This window comes from Myotis nattereri, assembly GCF_964212035.1.
Source record: "Myotis nattereri genome assembly, chromosome: 2".
NCBI lineage: Eukaryota > Metazoa > Chordata > Mammalia > Chiroptera > Vespertilionidae > Myotis > Myotis nattereri.
The window spans coordinates 58430947-58448944 of record NC_138076.1 but is presented as its reverse complement, the minus strand read 5'-3'; the positions used below and the strand labels follow the sequence as shown (position 1 = coordinate 58448944).

Below are 17998 nucleotides of genomic sequence, written 5' to 3'. Positions count from 1 at the left end.
TATTCTTAAGTAAAATTAATCAATTAATCAATAAATTCTTCAGTAAAATGCCATGAAGTCAAATAGTGCATTACAACAGTAATACTTGTGCTACCATGTTAATAACCAACAAGCATCACAGCTTTTATTTGGTAGTAGCATTTAATAACATGGGGTGGGAAGCCGGGGGTGGTTGGGGATGGCTATTGTTTAAAAAATCCTCAGCTTGCTTTCATAGCCAGCATTCCCTTCCCCCACTAAAATAAAACAACAAACATCAATTAGAAAAACTAATCATCATATATGACCGAAAAAGAATAATCTGACATGTAATTAGGTTCATGAAATTACTTCTCACATGTAGATCTAATGAAATCCAAACAGTCAAGTAAAGAAGAAGGATCAAACTCTAGTCCAGATCAGCAGTGTGATCCCCAGACTGGGAGTATTCGCATCAGCTAAAAACTATTCCAAATGCAAATTCCTGGGTCCCGCTCCAAATCTAGAAAACCAGAAATTCCACAGATAGGGCCCATGTGACTGATACATGCTGATGCTTGAGATTTAAAAAAAATGCAAACTCTTCAAAGGGATGGATAGCTTCAGAGAAAAGCAATTACCATTTTCAAAATTAGGTATCCATCTCTATTTCTATTTCTTAAGAACTCCTAAGTCAATGGCATGTAAGCAAGTATTTATAGAATTCTAATACACTTTAAAAGAAAGCAAAGATTTTTATTTAATAGAAGTTGCTACTAATTTAGAAGCTTTATAACAAAACTATACTTTTACCTATTATGAATTTTTTTAAAAGCCCTTTGTTTAGAAACATATTGCGCTGTTTGGGTTGGTAGCATTTGTCCTGTTTTTCTTTTTAATTGTCCAGAGCAACATATAAAGTTAGAAGAAGTCAGTACTAGATATTTTGGCCAAAAGTTGAATAAGAATAATTTAAGTTAATAGCGACTATAAAGCTTGAGGATTACTTCTGGGTACCAAGGATTTATGTTTTGCTATTTATCATCAGAATAATAAAAATATGTCTGTCTGTACATGAACTGTAACTCTTGAACCATAACTATGGTAGAATATAGCAAAATACCTTAAAATTTATATCCCTGCTGTTTCAATACCATAATTAAACAAAGACTGCATTACAGGTTGCTGTATGTGCTTCAGGAGAAACTCTTTACATTAAAGACTTCAATGCCCCTGAGTTCTTACCTAGGACCTCTGGTGGCTCTGACTGGAGGCCTTCTGGCTGCTGACCCTGAAGCACGTTCAGCAGGGCTTGGAGACTCCTGAGGCACAGGGATGGATGAGAAAATCGTGTCTCCTTGATCAGTTCAAAAACTTCACAAAGTCCCACCTCAATGATCTATTTAAGATGAAAAAAAAAAAGAGTATACCTTATAACCAGACAGTTTAATAGGAACAGCTTACTTCCAAAGCAAATTATTAATGCTGCAATATTTAAAAAGCAAAAAGAAACACTTTTTTTTTTTAAAAAAAAAAAAGGAAGACCCAATATGTTTAATTTTAAGATTTAGGTTTAAAAAACCATTCAGTTACATGGATGGTTAAAAAATAGTGACACTGTTTAAAAAGCAATTTTAGAATGAAGCCATAATAAAATATCATGAAAACTGTTCGTAACAGTGAATTAAGTACTATAGAATGCATTCACTCAGAAAAAATAAACTATTAATTTACAAAGTTCATTTGGCTATACTCAAGCAAATCGGCATTCTTTTTGTTCATAATCATGTTAATTGCTACTTAGAGCCAGAAAAAAAAGTCAACAAAGCATACATGGTGAAAAGATAAAAGTAGGAGTTTTTCACCTTAACCTATCCTATTATGGCACAATTGTCATATTATTACTTATAGACAGTGTCCCTTCTTCTTTTAGGTTTTATCCTGAAAAGAATTTAAAACTGCCTAGCTAAAGTATCACTACTACTTGTACTTTATCTTATTATTCCTTATCAAGATCTAGCCAAAGATAAATAAGGCAGTAACTAAAGAATTAGAAATGTGATGAACTAGTATAAGGAGGTAGCTTCAGACTGATATACCAACAGATAATGAAATTCCACTTCTCAGTTAATGCCAGATATATGATATTTTCAGGTGTTAAGTTATTTGGAGAAGTAACATAAAAAGTTAAAGTAAGAACAATGAGTATAAATTTATCAAAGCATTAATACCATTAGATATAACAATAGAAGAGTATTCTCTCTACTGAGATGTGTGCATTAATTCATACATATTAATATATACATACATATATATACACATACATATATATATATACATATATATATATATATATATATATACGCACGCGCGCGCGCACACACACACACACACACACACACACACACACACTAGAGACTCAGTGCACAAAATTATAGTCCGGGAGCCCTCAGGGGTTGTCCTACTGACAGCTTAGCTGCAACTGGCCTCTCTCTGCGGGAGGCAACCGGGCTGATCAGAAGAAGACACGATAATCTCTTGGGGAGGAAGAACCAAGATGGCGGCATAGGTTAACGCCGGAGTTTGCTGCCTTGAACAACTACTTCAAAAGTGAAACTAAAAGGCGGAACGGACATCACCCAGAACCACAGGAACGCTGGCTGAGTGGAAGTCCTACAACTAGGAGGAAAGAGAAACGCATATGGACACTCAGAGGAGGCGCAGTGCTGAAGTCAAATTCTGAGGAGCGGAGTGCGCGGAGCAGGCTGGCGGCGGAGAGCGCGGTTGGCGTTTTCAATCGGGAGGGAGTCGCAGACTCTGAGCTCCAGATACAGGCGAGTCTTTAGGGACCCAGACTCAAACGGGAGAAGCGGGACTGTCTGGCTTCGGTCAGAGCGAGTGCAGCTTTCTCTCCGAGGTTTGCAGCAGTCGCTGGGACTCAGAGAGGCAGAGCCCCTGGGGACAGGACTGAGAGCCGCCATAACTGCTCTCTCCGGTCCACCCTGTTGATCCTGTGTGACCCGCCCTGCCCAAGCCCTGCACAGAGGCATTTGCCGGATAGCCTCAGGCAAAGGCTAGATTAGCACCTCCCTAGAGGACAGAAGTTCTCTCACTGCAGACACAGCTGATTCTCACAGCCACTTGGCTTGGAGATCAAACCCTCCCTGGTATTAGCCACAACAATCAAGGCTTAACTACAAGACTGTGCACAAAGACCACTAGGTGCACCAAGAAAGCATAACAAAATGTGGAGACAAAGAAACAGGACAAAATTGTCAATGGAAGATATAGAGTTCAGAACCACACTTTTAAGGTCTCTCAAGAACTGTTTAGAAGCCACCGGTAAACTTAATGAGATCTACAAGAAAACTAATGAGACCCTCGATGTTATGTTGGGGAACCAACTAGAAATTAAGCATCCACGGACTGAAATAATGAATATTATACAGACTCCCGACAGCAGACCAGAGGAGCGCAAGAATCAAGTCAATGATTTGAAATGCGAGGAAGCAAAAAACACCCAACCAGAAAAGCAAAATGAAAAAAGAATCCAAAAATGCGAGGATAGTGTAAGGAGCCTCTGGGACAGCTTCAAGCGTACCAACATCAGAATTATAGGGGTGCCAGAAGATGAGAGAGAGCAAGATATTGAAAACCTATTTGAAGAAATAATGACAGAAAACTTCCCTCACCTGGTGAAAGAAATGGACTTACAGGTCCAAGAAGCGCGGAGAACCCCAAACAAAAGGAATCCAAAGAGGACCACACCAAGACACATCATCATTAAAATGCCAAGAGCAAAAGACAAAGAGAGAATCTTAAAAACAGCAAGAGAAAGAAACTCAGTTACCTACAAGGGAATACCCATACGACTGTCAGCTGATTTCTCAACAGAAACTTTGCAGTCCAGAAGGGAGTGGCAAGAAATATTCAAAGTGATGAATACCAAGAACCTACAACCAAGATTACTTTATCCAGCAAAGCTATCATTCAGAATTGAAGGTCAGATAAAGAGCTTCACAGATAAGGAAAAGCTAAAGGAGTTCATCACCACCAAACCAGGATTATATGAAATGCTGAAAGGTATCCTTTAAGAAGAGGAAGAGGAAGAAAAAGGTAAAGATACAAATTATGAACAACAAATATGCATCTATCAACAAGTGAATCTAAGAATCAAGTGAATAAATAATCTGATGAACAGAATGAACTGGTGATTATAATAGAATCAGGGACATAGAAAGGGAATGGACTGACTATTCTTGGGGGGGAAAGGGGTGTGGGGGATGCGGGAAGAGACTGGACAAAAATCGTACACCTATGGATGAGGACAGTGGGTGGGGAGTGAGGGCGGAGGGTGGGGCAGGAACTGGGAGGAGGGGAGTTATGGGGGGGAAAAATGTAATAATCTGAACAATAAAGATTTAATTTAAAAAAAAAAAGCAATAGCCAACAAAAATTGTGTAATCAAAAAAAAAAAAAAAAAAAGAAGACGACGCCACCCCCATCACCCCGCTGCTGCTGCCACTGCTGGCTGCCGCAGCCACCAAGCTATTTTCATCAACATGGACTCCAGTCCCTTCACCACGAAAAAATAACAACTTTCTTTAGGGATGGTCAATTTACATATTTGTCTATTATTAGTATCGATCAGTGGTTGGCAAACTGCGGCTCGCGAGCCACATGCAGCTCTTTGGTCCCTTGAGTGTGGCCCTTCCACAAAATACCAACTTCTGCACACGGGCCAGGAAATTTCAATTACACTGTACGTGCGTGCCCGCACATGGCAATTTGTGGAAGAGCCACACTCAAGGGGCCAAAGAGCCGCATGTGGCTTGTGAGCCGCAGTTTGCCAACCACTGGTATAGATGAACTTTGAAATTGCACTTTACACTTTTTTTTTCTTTTTTAAATATTTTTATTGATTTTAGAGGGAGAGGGGTATATATCAACATCAATCAGCTGCCTCCTGCACACCCCCTACTGGGGATTGAGCCCGAAACTGGGGCATATGTCTTGACTGGGAATCTTTTGGTTCATGGGTTGATGCTCAACCACTGAGCAATAGCAGGTCAGGCCTGGTCTGTTTCTTTAGTAACAGGGTAACTGGTGAGAAGGCAAGCCACTGACTACAAACACTGGAGGCTTTTACAATGAAGTGGGGAGGCATCTAGTAGGAGCAGAAAGGACCCCATTGTCTCTGCTCCTAGACTCCTTCTACAGAAATGAGGGTGTGTGTATCTTAATTCTTATACACTCCTTCCACAAAAATTAAGCAAGTGCCCCCTTCTCTTGATTTCCTTCCTTTCTTACTAAATGGCCAGTTTGTCTAGAAATTTTGCTTCCTGCACTTCTTCCCTTTTTATCTCTTCTAGAAAAAAAACACAGAGTGTGCTTATTTATGTTGAGGGTACGGATTTGAGCTGGGGACCGCTAATATTGTGCTACTCTGATATCCAGAGACCGATGGGTGGGACTGAGGCCAATGAGGCAGACAAGACAGTAGACTGAACAAGCTCTTTAGGCTCATCACTGCCAGGCTGCAAGGAAAATCCAACGAGTTGCCTCTAGTTTGGGAAAAAGATTTCTCCTCTGATGGGAGAGAAGGGTAGAATGACAAACTAGGACTTTGGTCATTAGGGGAAGGAACTTCTGGCCTCAAAGAGGATTAAATAGCACCTCTGATGGGAAGACTGGAGGATGGGATGCCAAATGAGAAGTTTGACCATAAGGAAAGTGGAGCACAAGCTACTTTAGCTCCTCCATCCCCAGGTTAGGTCTCCGGCCCTCTCCAGCTTCCTGTGACTATCAGAAAAGCCAGCGTATAAATTCTGTTTGGTTACCTGCCAGTCTAAAAGCTTCTCCTGTGGCTTTGAGCTTTCTCCTTGAATAACTGTGTAGCCTAACCAGAGGTGACCAGAAATTCAGTCAGAAGCCTCAAATGACCTGACCCTCTAAAATGGGAAACAGGAATCCAGGTAGCTTGTTCCTTAGTAGGCAGTAGTCCAAACACCCAGTGGTGACGTAAGGAGTGGGAAGGCAGGCACTGAAGATCAGGCCTGGAAAATGCTATAGATAGCTGAGTATGGACTTGGGACCTGGAGTTAAGCACCTGTATTCACATCCGGCTCCGTAAGGCCATGGGCAACTTAAGAAGTAGCCTACATTTCCTTATAAATGGTAAGGATTAAATGAGATAACCCATTCAGAGTGCAATTGGCAAGTGCCAACACAGAGTAAGCACTCAATATGTGTTAACTACAGTCCCAAGGAATCCTAATCCATCCTGCCAGAGAAGTTCCACACTCATACCCGTTTCTCAGCTCGCACATTTAATCAGAGGGTTTTGGCGTCTACTGGGTTGGCTTTCCATCCATGATCTCCGCTGGAAGCAGAGCCCCACTGCATCAGAGCAGCAGCATCCATCAGGAGTTTTAGCCTCCTACGCAGAGGGCAGGCTCTCCTTCGGGCTGTGGCACGGTCCACGGCTCTCTATAGGTGGTAGGTGGTGGGTCAGGGCCTAGCTTATCTTCATTTCTGTTAGGCTTCGGGGCTCCCTTCACTCCCTGCGCCCTGCTGCTCTCAGGGCTCACCGGGTGTGTCCGCCTGGCCTGGGCTCTCTGCTGCGTGGAGCTCTGCAGGCCGACAGGAGTCAGGAGGAGAAGCCGCACGCAGGACTGGGATGACTCCTTAGCGCCGAGGCCCGTGTCCAGCCAGAAGGGAGAGGGGCAACCTCGCCCAGCCGGGCCCAGCCCGGGGTTAGTGGTTTGCTCCCGGCCCCGGCCCCTCTGGCTACCTGGTGGAGGTGCCGGGCGCTCGCGGAGGCCGCGGCGGAGCTCCCGAGTGAAGGTGTCTCTGAAGAGGGCAGCGCACCATGGCCCAGCCGCGAGGCCTTGCAGACGAAGGGCCGCGTCCTGGCCGTGCTGCTGGGCCTGCAGCAGGGCCAAGGCGGTGAGCTGCGCCTCACGCCTGGATAGGCCGCCACTCATCCACCAGCTGCGGGTTGTGCAGCAAACACACTTTACACTCTGAAGCCTGACTTACAGTCACTGAGAACAGCACACTATACTTCCTGCTCCCGCAATATTAGGAAGAAAGAGTGTATAAGGAGAAAACTATGTAATACATCGAACATAGTATGATTTCATTTGTGCAGACATATATTTTTAATGTGTGTATATAAAAAGGTTTCTAGTGGGTATTTTTGGTTATTAGGATTTTAGAAGTACATGCTAACTTATAAAAAATTTTCTGCATTTTTCAATTATCTACAATATGTACTAACTTTATAATTAGCAAAATAAATCAACAAATGTAACTTTTAAATAGTTCATTATGATAATCAGATAACGCAATAAGCTTTAATACGTTCAATAATAAACCATAACTACCAATGAACATGGTTTTCCACTTCTCTTCAGAAAACAGTCTTTTGTGAATTTTCTGAATTTTACCTTTACTGTTGCTTTCAAATAATTAAATCATGAAGGCTCTCTATTATACCTGAAAGAACACAAAATCCAAATAACTCCCTGATACAGCCAATCCAATATCACTACTGGGAAAAGTGAGATAAAAACATACTTGGCATAAGAAAAATGACTGAATGAGCCTTTCAAAGTTTTATTTTCCTCTTCTACAGTCATATATTTCCAAAGGTGATTTTATTATTTCACTAATAAGTGTGAACAAGAGAATTTAATTACATCACATTTAGATTTAATAATTATCTCTTTGCCATTAGAACTTGTATCCTATTCTATCACAATCCTGATTATCAGTTCTAGAACTTCCAAAATACATTTTTAAAAGTTCAAGAGGAAAACAGAAGAAGATTTATATACTACTATCGAGTGAAGTATACTGTTTCTTAAAAACTTTTTATATAAAGTAAATATCTGGTACAGACAACATTTACAAATAACAAAAAATAAAAATCTAGAGGGGAGAGAGAGGCAGTCAGAATGCTATGGGTTAGGGCAGGGTGGGGAGTGAAACAGGTGATGTTTTTGGCAGCCATTTACATGACATAAAGGATTGACACAGAAGAGATGATGAGGTCTTTAGGGTTTGAAGTGATTGGAATTTGAGGGTAGGCAAGAAATGCTGGCATTTTGCTTTTCTTTTGACAGGTCTGTGCCTTTGTTCCAGATGCTAGTCTTTTATGTCAGTTCTTTCATTTCTCTGTTGTTCCTCTCATGCTCCTCCTGAATGTGTGACTTACTTTCCTTCTCCTCACCTAAGGTTTCTTTCTCACTTCCTTTTTCTCTCACATAATGGAGAGAGTTTTTTGTTGTTGTTAAAGTATCCTTTTGAAACAATTTTTTCTTCTTTTTGACTTTTAAAAGTTAAAATAAATTTGTTATATAGACCTTGCTTGTCAGGGTTTTTTTGCTTTATGTTTTTTGTGGGTCATTAATCATTAACATTTTAAAAAGGACTTTTTTTAATCCCCACCTAAATGTTTCTATATTAAGTTTTTTTTCTCAAAACAGTTTTTACACAGCTCAAATTGTCTTTAATTAACTAATTTCCAGATCCTCTAAAGAGTTCCAAGTTTTATAGCTACATAATTGTTTTATTATTATTGATTTTGGAGAGAGGAAGGGAGAGGGAGAGAGGGATAGAAGCATCCATGATGAGAGAGAATCATTGATCAGCTGCCTCCTGCATGCCCCCTACTGAGAATCGAGAATGCAACCCAGGCACGTACCCTGACCAGCAATCTAACTGTGACCTCCTGGTTCATTGGTCCACACTGAACCACTAAGCCACACTGGCCTGGGTAGCTGCATAATTTGTAATAATGAAATTTAGGAGTCACACTTCCCATCTAGTCATATTTGAGGCTAGTCATGCCAGATATTTTATTAAAAGAAGCAGACTTACATAGACTAATTTACTTCTTAATTCAGTAAAAGTTCTTGAGTTTATAGCTTAGCTTATATTTATTATATTATATCATATTATATTATGTTATATTAATTATATTATACTAGAGGCGAGGTGCACAAAATTTTGTGCACTTGGGGGGCGAAGGGGGGTCCCACAGCCCGGCCTGTGCCCTCTCGCAGTCTGGGACCCCTCGGGAGATAACGACCTGCTGGCTTAGGCCTGCTCCCGGGTGGCAGAGGGCAGGCCCAATCCCTAGGTGCAGCACCTGGTCAGGCTCAGAGGAGGGCCGATTGGGCAGTTGGGGTGCCGCCCCTTGTCATGCACAGAGCAGGGCGGATTGGGAGGTTGCGATGTCACCCTCAGTCATGCTCAGGGTAGGGCCGATTGGGGGGTTGGGGCACCGCCTTGTCACACTCAAGGCAGGGTCGATGGGGAGGTTGTGGCGCCACCCCCTGTCACGCACAGAGCAGGGTCAATCAGGGGATTGGGGCGCTGCCCCCTGTCACGCACAGAGCAGGGCCCATCAGGGGGGTTGGGGCTCCATACCCTGTCACGCAGAGAGCAGGGCCAATCAGGGGGTTGGGGAGCTCCCCCCTGTCACGCACAGAGCAGGGCCCATCAGGGGGTTGAGGAGCTCCCCCCTGTCACTCACAGAGTAGGGCCCATAGGGGAGTTGGGGCACCGCCTCTGTCACAAACAGAGCAGGGCAGATCAGGGGATTGGGGCGCCACCCTCTATCACCCACAGAGCAGGGCCGATCAGGGGGTTGGAGCGCCGCCACTGTCACACTCAGGGCAGGGCCGATGGGGAGGTTATAACTCTACCCCATCACACAAGAGCAGGACCCGTGGGGGGGGCGGGGGTTGGGGCGCCGCCCTCTATCACCCACAGAGCAAGGCCGATCAGGGGGTTAGGGCGCCGCCACTCTCACACTCGGGGCAGGGCTGAAGGGGAGGTTATGGCTCTACCCCATCACACACAGAGCAGGGCCTGTGGGGGGGGGGAGGGGGGCACCGCCTTCTATCACCCACAGAGCAGGGCCGATCAGGGGGTTGGGGCGCTGCACCCTGTCACACACAGAGACGCAGGGCAATCAGGGGGTTGGGGAGCTCCCCCCTATCAGGCACAGAACAGGGCTGATCAGGGGGTTGGGGCGCCTTGCCCTGTCACAAACAGAGCAGGGCGGATAGGGAAGTTGTGGCCCCGCCCCCTGTCACACACAGAGCCACAGGGCGATCAGGGGGTTTGGGCGCTGCCCCCCGTCACGCTGATCCTGGTGCTGAGATGCATATTACCCTTTTACTATATAGGATAGAGGCCTGGTGCATGGGTGGGGGCCGGCTGGTTTGCCCTGAAGGGTGTCGTGGATCAGGGTGGGGGTCCCCACTGGGGTGCCTGGCCAGTCTGGGTGAGGGGCTGAGGGCTGTTTTCAGGCTGGCGGGTAACTGAAGCTCCCAACCGCTCTTTTCATTTTTTTTATTCTGGGCCAGCTTTAGCTCTGGCTCCAGCTCTGAGGCCTCTGCTGCTGAAAGCAGGTTATCGGGTTTGTTTGGGTTCTATAATCAAAACACTGTATCAACTCCAGCTCTGAGATCCCGGCTGGCTGAAAGCAGGTTTCTGGGGTTTTGTTTAGCTTCTATATTTGTAACAATGTTTCAAACTGCAAGCTCAGAGGCCGGCAGGGCAGGCGGGGAATGTTGGTTTCCTCCGTCACTGAAGCAAGCAAGCCTCATGTTAGCTTCAAGCTGCCTGGCTGCCGGCCGCCATCTTGGCTGGCAGTTAATTTCCATATCGCCCTGATTAGCCAATGGGAAGTGTAGCGGATGTACGGCTAATTACCATGTTTCTCTTTTATTAGATAGGATTATATTATATTATATTCAAAATGATGCAGCATTGTCCCAACCCTTAAGTAAGAAATGTGTAGTAAGGATAGGAGGCACATCTAGTGTCTTAAGGGTTGATAGGGGCATGGTAGGTATAGTGGAACACACCATGGAATAAGGATGCAACACTGACTGAAGATGCACTTTTAGGCCGAAGAAACAGCATCATTAGGAAAGTACCAGTGGTCTATTTTGGCTAGAGTGGAGTGGTAGAATAGGGCAAAAGGCAGAGAGCAGGAGTTTGGCCCATGAAGGGCCTAGATGTCATGTAACCACTTTCAGATTTTGTCTTGTGAATTGGAATTATTGAAGATTTTGAACAAACGAGTTTGTTCAAACTTCTATTTTTAGTAAAGATACTGGTTGTTAGTTAAGACAGATCCATGAGAGAGTGGTGAGATTAGAGCAGTTAGGCAATACGGCAGTAGTCTAAAAAGTATTAATGGGGGTTGGAATTAGTGTAGTGGCAGTGGTGGGCATACAAGAAGCTTCATTTCCCTGGATATAAAGTATTTCCTAATAAAATGAAGAGTTCCTTGAAAAGTAATAAAATTTATTTGCACCTACACATTTTCTTATTTGTACCTAACCTGATATTTATAACTACAGATATCATTTATTGAGCAGGCATGCATTTGACATTTACTAATTCACAGAATCTTCACACTACAACTCTATGAGTAGGTATTATCCCCATTTCATACATGTCAAAACTAAGGCACAAAGAGGTTGAATAACTTTCCCAGATTCGCACAGCTAGTATGTTTAATGGTGAGTGTTTGAACCCAGGCAGTTTAACTCTACTCCCCATGTTCTTAATCTGTATACCCTTTTTCCTGATGGATCAGTATTTGATGAAAAACTCTTCATTAATTATTTGGATTATCTGATTTTCTTTGAAAGATCCCTTTTGACTTAGAATCTTTTTATAGTTTCAGAATATTTTTATAGTTTCAACTATGTTAAAAAATGCCTGGTATTTTTTTTTTTAGTACTCATTAAAACCATTCTAAGGGTTGGTTGTTTTCAACTGTGCAGTATCTTTTCATTTCAACTACACCTTACTGTTCAAAATCTGAAGATCTGTGTGAAAAATTTCTCTGTGTTTTTATTTTCCTTCCCAATGCTAAACTTAAGCTGGGTAATTATAGTACAGTGTGAATTACCCACACATAGAATAGAATTATTATCAAAAGTATATTACATAGCCTCATATCCTAACTTAACAATATATTTTTCCTCAACCTCCCCTAATTAAGTGTAAGAAATAAGAATTAGAGACCAGAATCTCTAACTGGAGAGGTTCACATGGAAAGATGAGCCAGTTTGTTTTAAGTTAAAGAAAAAAGCTACTGAAGGAGGTACAATTAAGGACACTGAAGAGATAGGGACTAAGGGAAAGAGAAGAGATAAGGACACCTGAAGATGGTTGTTAAGAGGCTGAATGAGTAAAGTCACAAACCTCTATTACCCTATGAAATAGGAAGCAAGTCATGTGCTGAGAATAAGGTTAGAAGAAATCAACAGTAATAATTAAGGACAGTGATACCCTTAGAAATATCCACCGTGAAGTGTGTGAAAGAAACCAGATCAGAAACACGGGTTGTACCTTTGCTGCTATTTCCAAGTAATAAAATATTTATACGATACTAGAGGCCCGGTGCACAAAAATTTGTGCACTCGGGGGGCAGGGGGGGTCCCTCAGCCCGGCCTGTGCCCTCTCGCAGTCTGGGACCCCTCGGGAGATAACGACCTGCTGGCTTAGGCCTGCTCCCGGGTGGCAGAGGGCAGGCCCAATCCCTAGGTGCAGCACCTGGTCGGGCTCAGAGCAGGGCTGATTGGGCAGTTGGGGCGCTGCCCCCTGTCATGCACAGAGCAGGGCGGATCGGGAGGTTGCGATGCCCTCAGTCATGCTCAGGGTAGGGCCGATTGGGGGTTTGGGGCACCGCCCCCTGTCACACTCAAGGCAGGGTCAACGGGGAGGTTGTGGTGCCACCCCCTGTCACACACAGAGCAGGGTCAATCAGGGGGTTGGGGTACTGCCCCCTGTCACTCACAGAGCAGGGCCCATCAGGGGGGTTGGGGCTCCGTACCCTGTCACGCACAGAGCAGGGTCAATCAGGGGGTTGGGGAGCTCCACCCTGTCATGCACAGACCAGGGCCCATCAAGGGGTTAAGGAGCTCCCCTCTGTCACTCACAGAGTAGGGTCGATAGGGGAGTTGAGGCACCGCCCCCTGTCACACACAGAGCAGGGCAGATCAGGGGGTTGGGGCGCCGCACCCTGTCACACTCAGGGCAGGGCCAATGGGGAGGTTATGGCTCTACCCCGTCACACACAAAGCAGGGCCCGTGGGGGAAGGGGGGTTTGGGACGCCGCACCCTGTCACACAAAGAGCAGGGCAGATCAGGGGGTTGGGGCGCCACACCCTGTCACACACAGAGACGCAGGGTGATCAGAGGGTTGGGGAGCTCCCCCCTATCAGGCACAGAGCAGGGCTGATCAGGGGGTTGGGGCGCCTTGCCCTGTCACGAACAGAGCAGGGCGGATAGGGAGGTTGTGGCCCCGCCCCCTGTCACACACAGAGCCACAGGGAGATCAGGGGGTTTGGGCGCTGCCCCGTCACGCTGATCCTGGTGCCGGGAGGCCTCGCGGCTCCGCTGATCCCGGTGATGGGAGGCATATTACCCTTTACTATATAGGATAGAGGCCTGGTACATGGGTGGGGGCCAGCTGGTTTGCCCTGAAGGGTGTCCTGGATCAGGGTGGGGTCCCCACTGGGGTGCCTGGCCAGCCTGGGTGAGGGGATGATGGCTGTTTGCAGCTGGTCACACACCCTTCAGGGTGGGGGTCCCCACTGGGGTGCCTGGCCAGTCTGGGTGAGGGGCTGAGGGCTGTTTTCAGGTTGGCGGGTGACTGAAGCTCCCAACCGCTCCTTTTTTTCTTTTTTATTCTGGGCCAGCTTTAGCTCTGAGGCTTGGCTCCAGCTCTGAGGCCTCTGCTGCTGAAAGCAGGTATCTGGTTTGTTTGGGTTCTATAATCAAAACACTGTATCAACTCCAGGTCTGAGATCCCGGCTGGCTGAAAGCAGGTTTCTGGGGTTTTGTTTAGCTTCTATATTTGTAACAACGTTTTAAACTGCAAGCTCAGAGGCCGGCAGCGGCAGATGGGGAACATTGGCTTCCTCCGTCACTGAAGCAAGCAAGCCTCATGTTAGCTTCAAGCTGCCTGGCTGCCGGCCCCCATCTTGGCTGGCAGTTAATTTGCATATCGCCCTGATTAGCCAATGGGAAGTGTAGCGGATGTACGGCTAATTACCATGCTTCTCTTTTATTAGATAGGATGCCATATACACATATAAAGACATTTTCAAGGCACAGTCTTAAGGTATTAGTTTAGTAAAAGGACAACATACATGAATCATTTATGAAAAAATCATTCTAAAATGTCTGTATTTAGAAAAAAGCAGACGCATACATCATTTATGACAAAGGTACAGTTTTTAAATGTTTACATTTTTGCCCATTCTTTTTAGAATTACTAACTACACCTACTATACAGAAAGGAAAAAAATATATTTATAATAACATTATAGTCTTGAAATATACCAATACTTTAATAGAACAGAGTACTTTAAGAATAGTTTGTTCTACTATAGTACCTATTTCTATTACATCAATTAGCTTACATGCCTCTGGTAAATAAGGGAGCAATCTTGGAACAATGTGGAAGTTTTGTTGGTTCATATGTAATTTTTCCTAGGCAAGGGAGCCAGAATAGCAAGAGTACAACAATAGCCTTAGGAAAAAAAGGTAAAAGCTCTCAGCTCAGGTACTGCACGGACAGGAAGGAGCCCTTCCAGTTCTATTTCAAGAAAAATAAAAATGTGCACATATACCAGAGCTCCCTCCCCAGCGGGAAGCAACCCTAGCTTTCCAGACTTTTCTTGGCTTTGTGGTAGCTGGCACTTCTTCTGGGCCCACCATAATGGCAGCCCACAGGCTCAGATCTCCACTTCCATCAGCAATGACTCCATGCCTTCAAAGCACCAGTTCCACTGTATAGACTCCAACTTATTGATCTCCCTTTCCTAGTTTTTCCAAGTGCTCCCTTGAGTTACCAATTATTAAAACTTTGTTAGCACTCCAGTTCTAAAGTTGCATAGAGCTTTCCTGATCTGCTCCAAACCTATTTTTACTCTTAAGCCACCTCATTTTTAGTTCACAATCTTATAAAAAGCAAGGTATTTTAGCAATGCAAATATATGTGTAATAGCCAAGACACCCATACGTTATGCATCTAAGTGGAACTTAGTGACTTACCTTTGGAAGCTTGATAGGGGGCTCTTTGGATTCCTCCTCTTCATCACTATCTGATTCTCCACTCTGAACAGAGTTCTTAGATGCAGCTGTCAATGATGTTTCCTTTTTCTGCCATTCCAGAACACAATGGCGTACATTGCAATAAATATTAAACGCAGAAGGATTGCTATGTAGTTTGATATCTGGTATGATTACTGTATTCTCCAAGTTTTCAGACTGAAATACAAGATATAATACTTCAATTTCATATTCCTTTCCATCATCAATTCTAATTTTAAATAAAAAAATAAAAATATTAGAATTAGACATGCTAGATGACCTTCAGAAGTCACATAATTGACAGAGCAAAAATAATCTAAATCTACTTATAGTGCCCTTTCTACTATACTTCATTACTTTCTGAGTAACACAGCAATAACCAACTTGACAAGGGCTAGAAAGGGGCAGGTGAAGAACTTAGGAATACCTTATTATCCCATGATGGGAATTGAGCCAATATAGCTTAACTGCTATAGTCTCAAAGGACATTAATTGGGTGCTTTTCTAAGAGACACCAAATGTATTGTAGAGTCTCAATAACTTACCACAAATGTTGTATTACATTTTTTTTTTCTTTTAAAAGTAGATATAGGGATTTAAACAGATATTAGGGCTAAAAAGAAAAACCCTTAATTTTAGTTAATTCTTCAAATTTCATTCTCATTCAAATAGTGGCAATACTATGAAAACTATAGATTATGAACATACACTTTCCTAAAGCTGTTTCTTTGCTATCAGTCTTGATAAATACTAAAAATCACATGCTTAGTAATTTAATTGTTAAAATTAAATAATTTTTGTCTTCTCCCAGCATTTTATTCAGCAGACCACAACCACTCTTTTATATCAACATTTACATTATAAATATACAGACAATTGGTTTAAGATATTCTACAAATGCAAGTTCCAATAATTAGAGTATTTCTAGGAAGTATGCAAGATAAATAAAATGATAACTCAAGTACCAAAAACACTTGATCTCAAAAAATGCTACACTTCTTCCATAAATAATTGGTGAAAAATGAAAAACTCTTTATTAAATAAAAAATGTACTAATGTTAATTGAGACATAATATGTGAATATGTCCTCTAGAGATATTTAAAAAAGAAAATATTAGCAATCCAAATCTAACAATATATAAAAAGGTAACACATCATGATAACCCAAAATCAAGGTTGGCTCAACACTGGAAAAGCAGTGTAATTTCCCATATGCATACCGTAGCTAACACAGTAAAAAACAATGCTTGCAAACTAAGACTGCAAACAAGGCAAAGATATCTATTCTAAGCAATTTGATTCAAAACTGTACCAGATATGCCAGTGCAATAAGCCAAGAAAAAGAAATAAAAAGTATACTTAGAAAGTATCTTCTAGAAAACAAAATGCCTTTATTTGCAGAAGATGCTTAAAGAATCTTAAGAAGTCTGCAAAAAAAAAGCCATTAGAAATAAGGTGTAGATTTAGCCAAGTCACAGGATACCAGCTCTCTATATAAAAATGAGTAATATATCTGTATACTAGAAGTGAATAATTGAAAATGTAATTTTAAAATAACATTACAGTTACAGACTGGGAGCCCTGGTCAGAGTGAATCAGTTGAATCAGTTGGTTGGAGCATCATCCCATATATTAAAAGGTCAGGGCACATTCCTAGGTTTTAAGTTTGATCCCAACCAATAGATGTTCTTCTCACATCAATGTTCTCTCTCTCTCTCTCTCTCTCTCTCTCTCTCTCTCTCTCTCTCTCTCTTCCTCCCCCCCCCCCATCCCCTCTTCCCCTCTTTCTAAAATCAATAAGCATGTCCTTGGGTGAGGATTAAAAATAAACAAAGTTACAGACTGGAAGAAAATATTGGCAAACCACATACCCGACAAAGGACTAGCATCTAGAATATACAAAGAACTTTCAAAACTCAGCAGTAAAAAACAAACAGGTAATCCAGTCAAAAAAATGGGCAAAACACATTAACAGACATGTCACTAAAGAAGATATACAGAAGGCAAATAAAATAAGCACATGGAAAAAGGTTCAATATCATAAGCCATTAGGAAATATAAATTAAAACAAAATTATTTATTTATATATAACATACCTATCATACTGGCTAGAATAAAAAATAGTGATAACAAATGCTGGTGAGAATGTGGAGAAACTGGATCTCTCACACATTGCTAAAAGGAATGTAAAATGATACTGCTACCTTGGAAAAAGTGTGGCAGTTTCTTATAAAATTAAACATGTGCTTACAATAAATTCCAGCAATTGTACTCCTGTGAGGAAAGAGTTAACATTACAGGTATGATTTCTTATTCCTTATAATTCTCCAAGGGAACCATGACTGATCCTTGGTAAATCCTTGGGAATGTGGTCTTTAGAGTTTACTTTGTTAGCTGTTGATGATTCTGGCTTGTCCTATTGCTTTGTACAAATATCAAGATTGAACCTGAGTTTCAATCTGTGATATACTATGTGATATCACCTGAGATTCACTTACCATGCTGGCTGCACAGCAGGATATGACTATATGACCAGACCCCCATAAAATTCTTGGATCCTGACTCTAATGAGCTTTCCTGGGCAGAAACATTCTACACATACCCCTGTAGTTCACTGCCTAAGAGGAAGCATGTCCAAGGAAAAATTAGGAAACCTGTGCCATAACTCATTAGACACCTTCAAAACATTTTTTTCCTGCTGCCTACTGTGTATGTACCTTTTGTTGTACTAAGTCTTAGTCATTAGTATAAATTGCTTTGGGTCTTCTGAATCCTCTGGCAAGTCATGGAAGGAAACACTGCCTAATCATTCTACTCCTAGATATTTACACCAACCCCCCCCCCCCACAAAAAAAACACAAAAACCTACCAACACATATATTCACACAAAGACTACCAGATA

The 17998-nt window shown here is 42.7% G+C and overlaps 1 protein-coding gene across 5 annotated transcripts in view; it reads right to left on the bottom strand.

The window, feature by feature from the left end:
- Nucleotides 1-17998, bottom strand: part of MYCBP2 (MYC binding protein 2) — a 310493-nt gene that overhangs the window by 232805 nt on the left and 59690 nt on the right. For all 5 annotated transcript variants that reach the window (XM_081083308.1, XM_081083309.1, XM_081083312.1 and 2 more), the window contains exons 3-4: nucleotides 15058-15273; nucleotides 1204-1357 (exon numbers count right to left, since the gene is read on the bottom strand). In XM_081083308.1, coding sequence (XP_080939434.1) covers nucleotides 1204-1357; nucleotides 15058-15273 — 370 coding nt within the window. The remainder of the gene's footprint in view (nucleotides 1-1203; nucleotides 1358-15057; nucleotides 15274-17998) is intronic.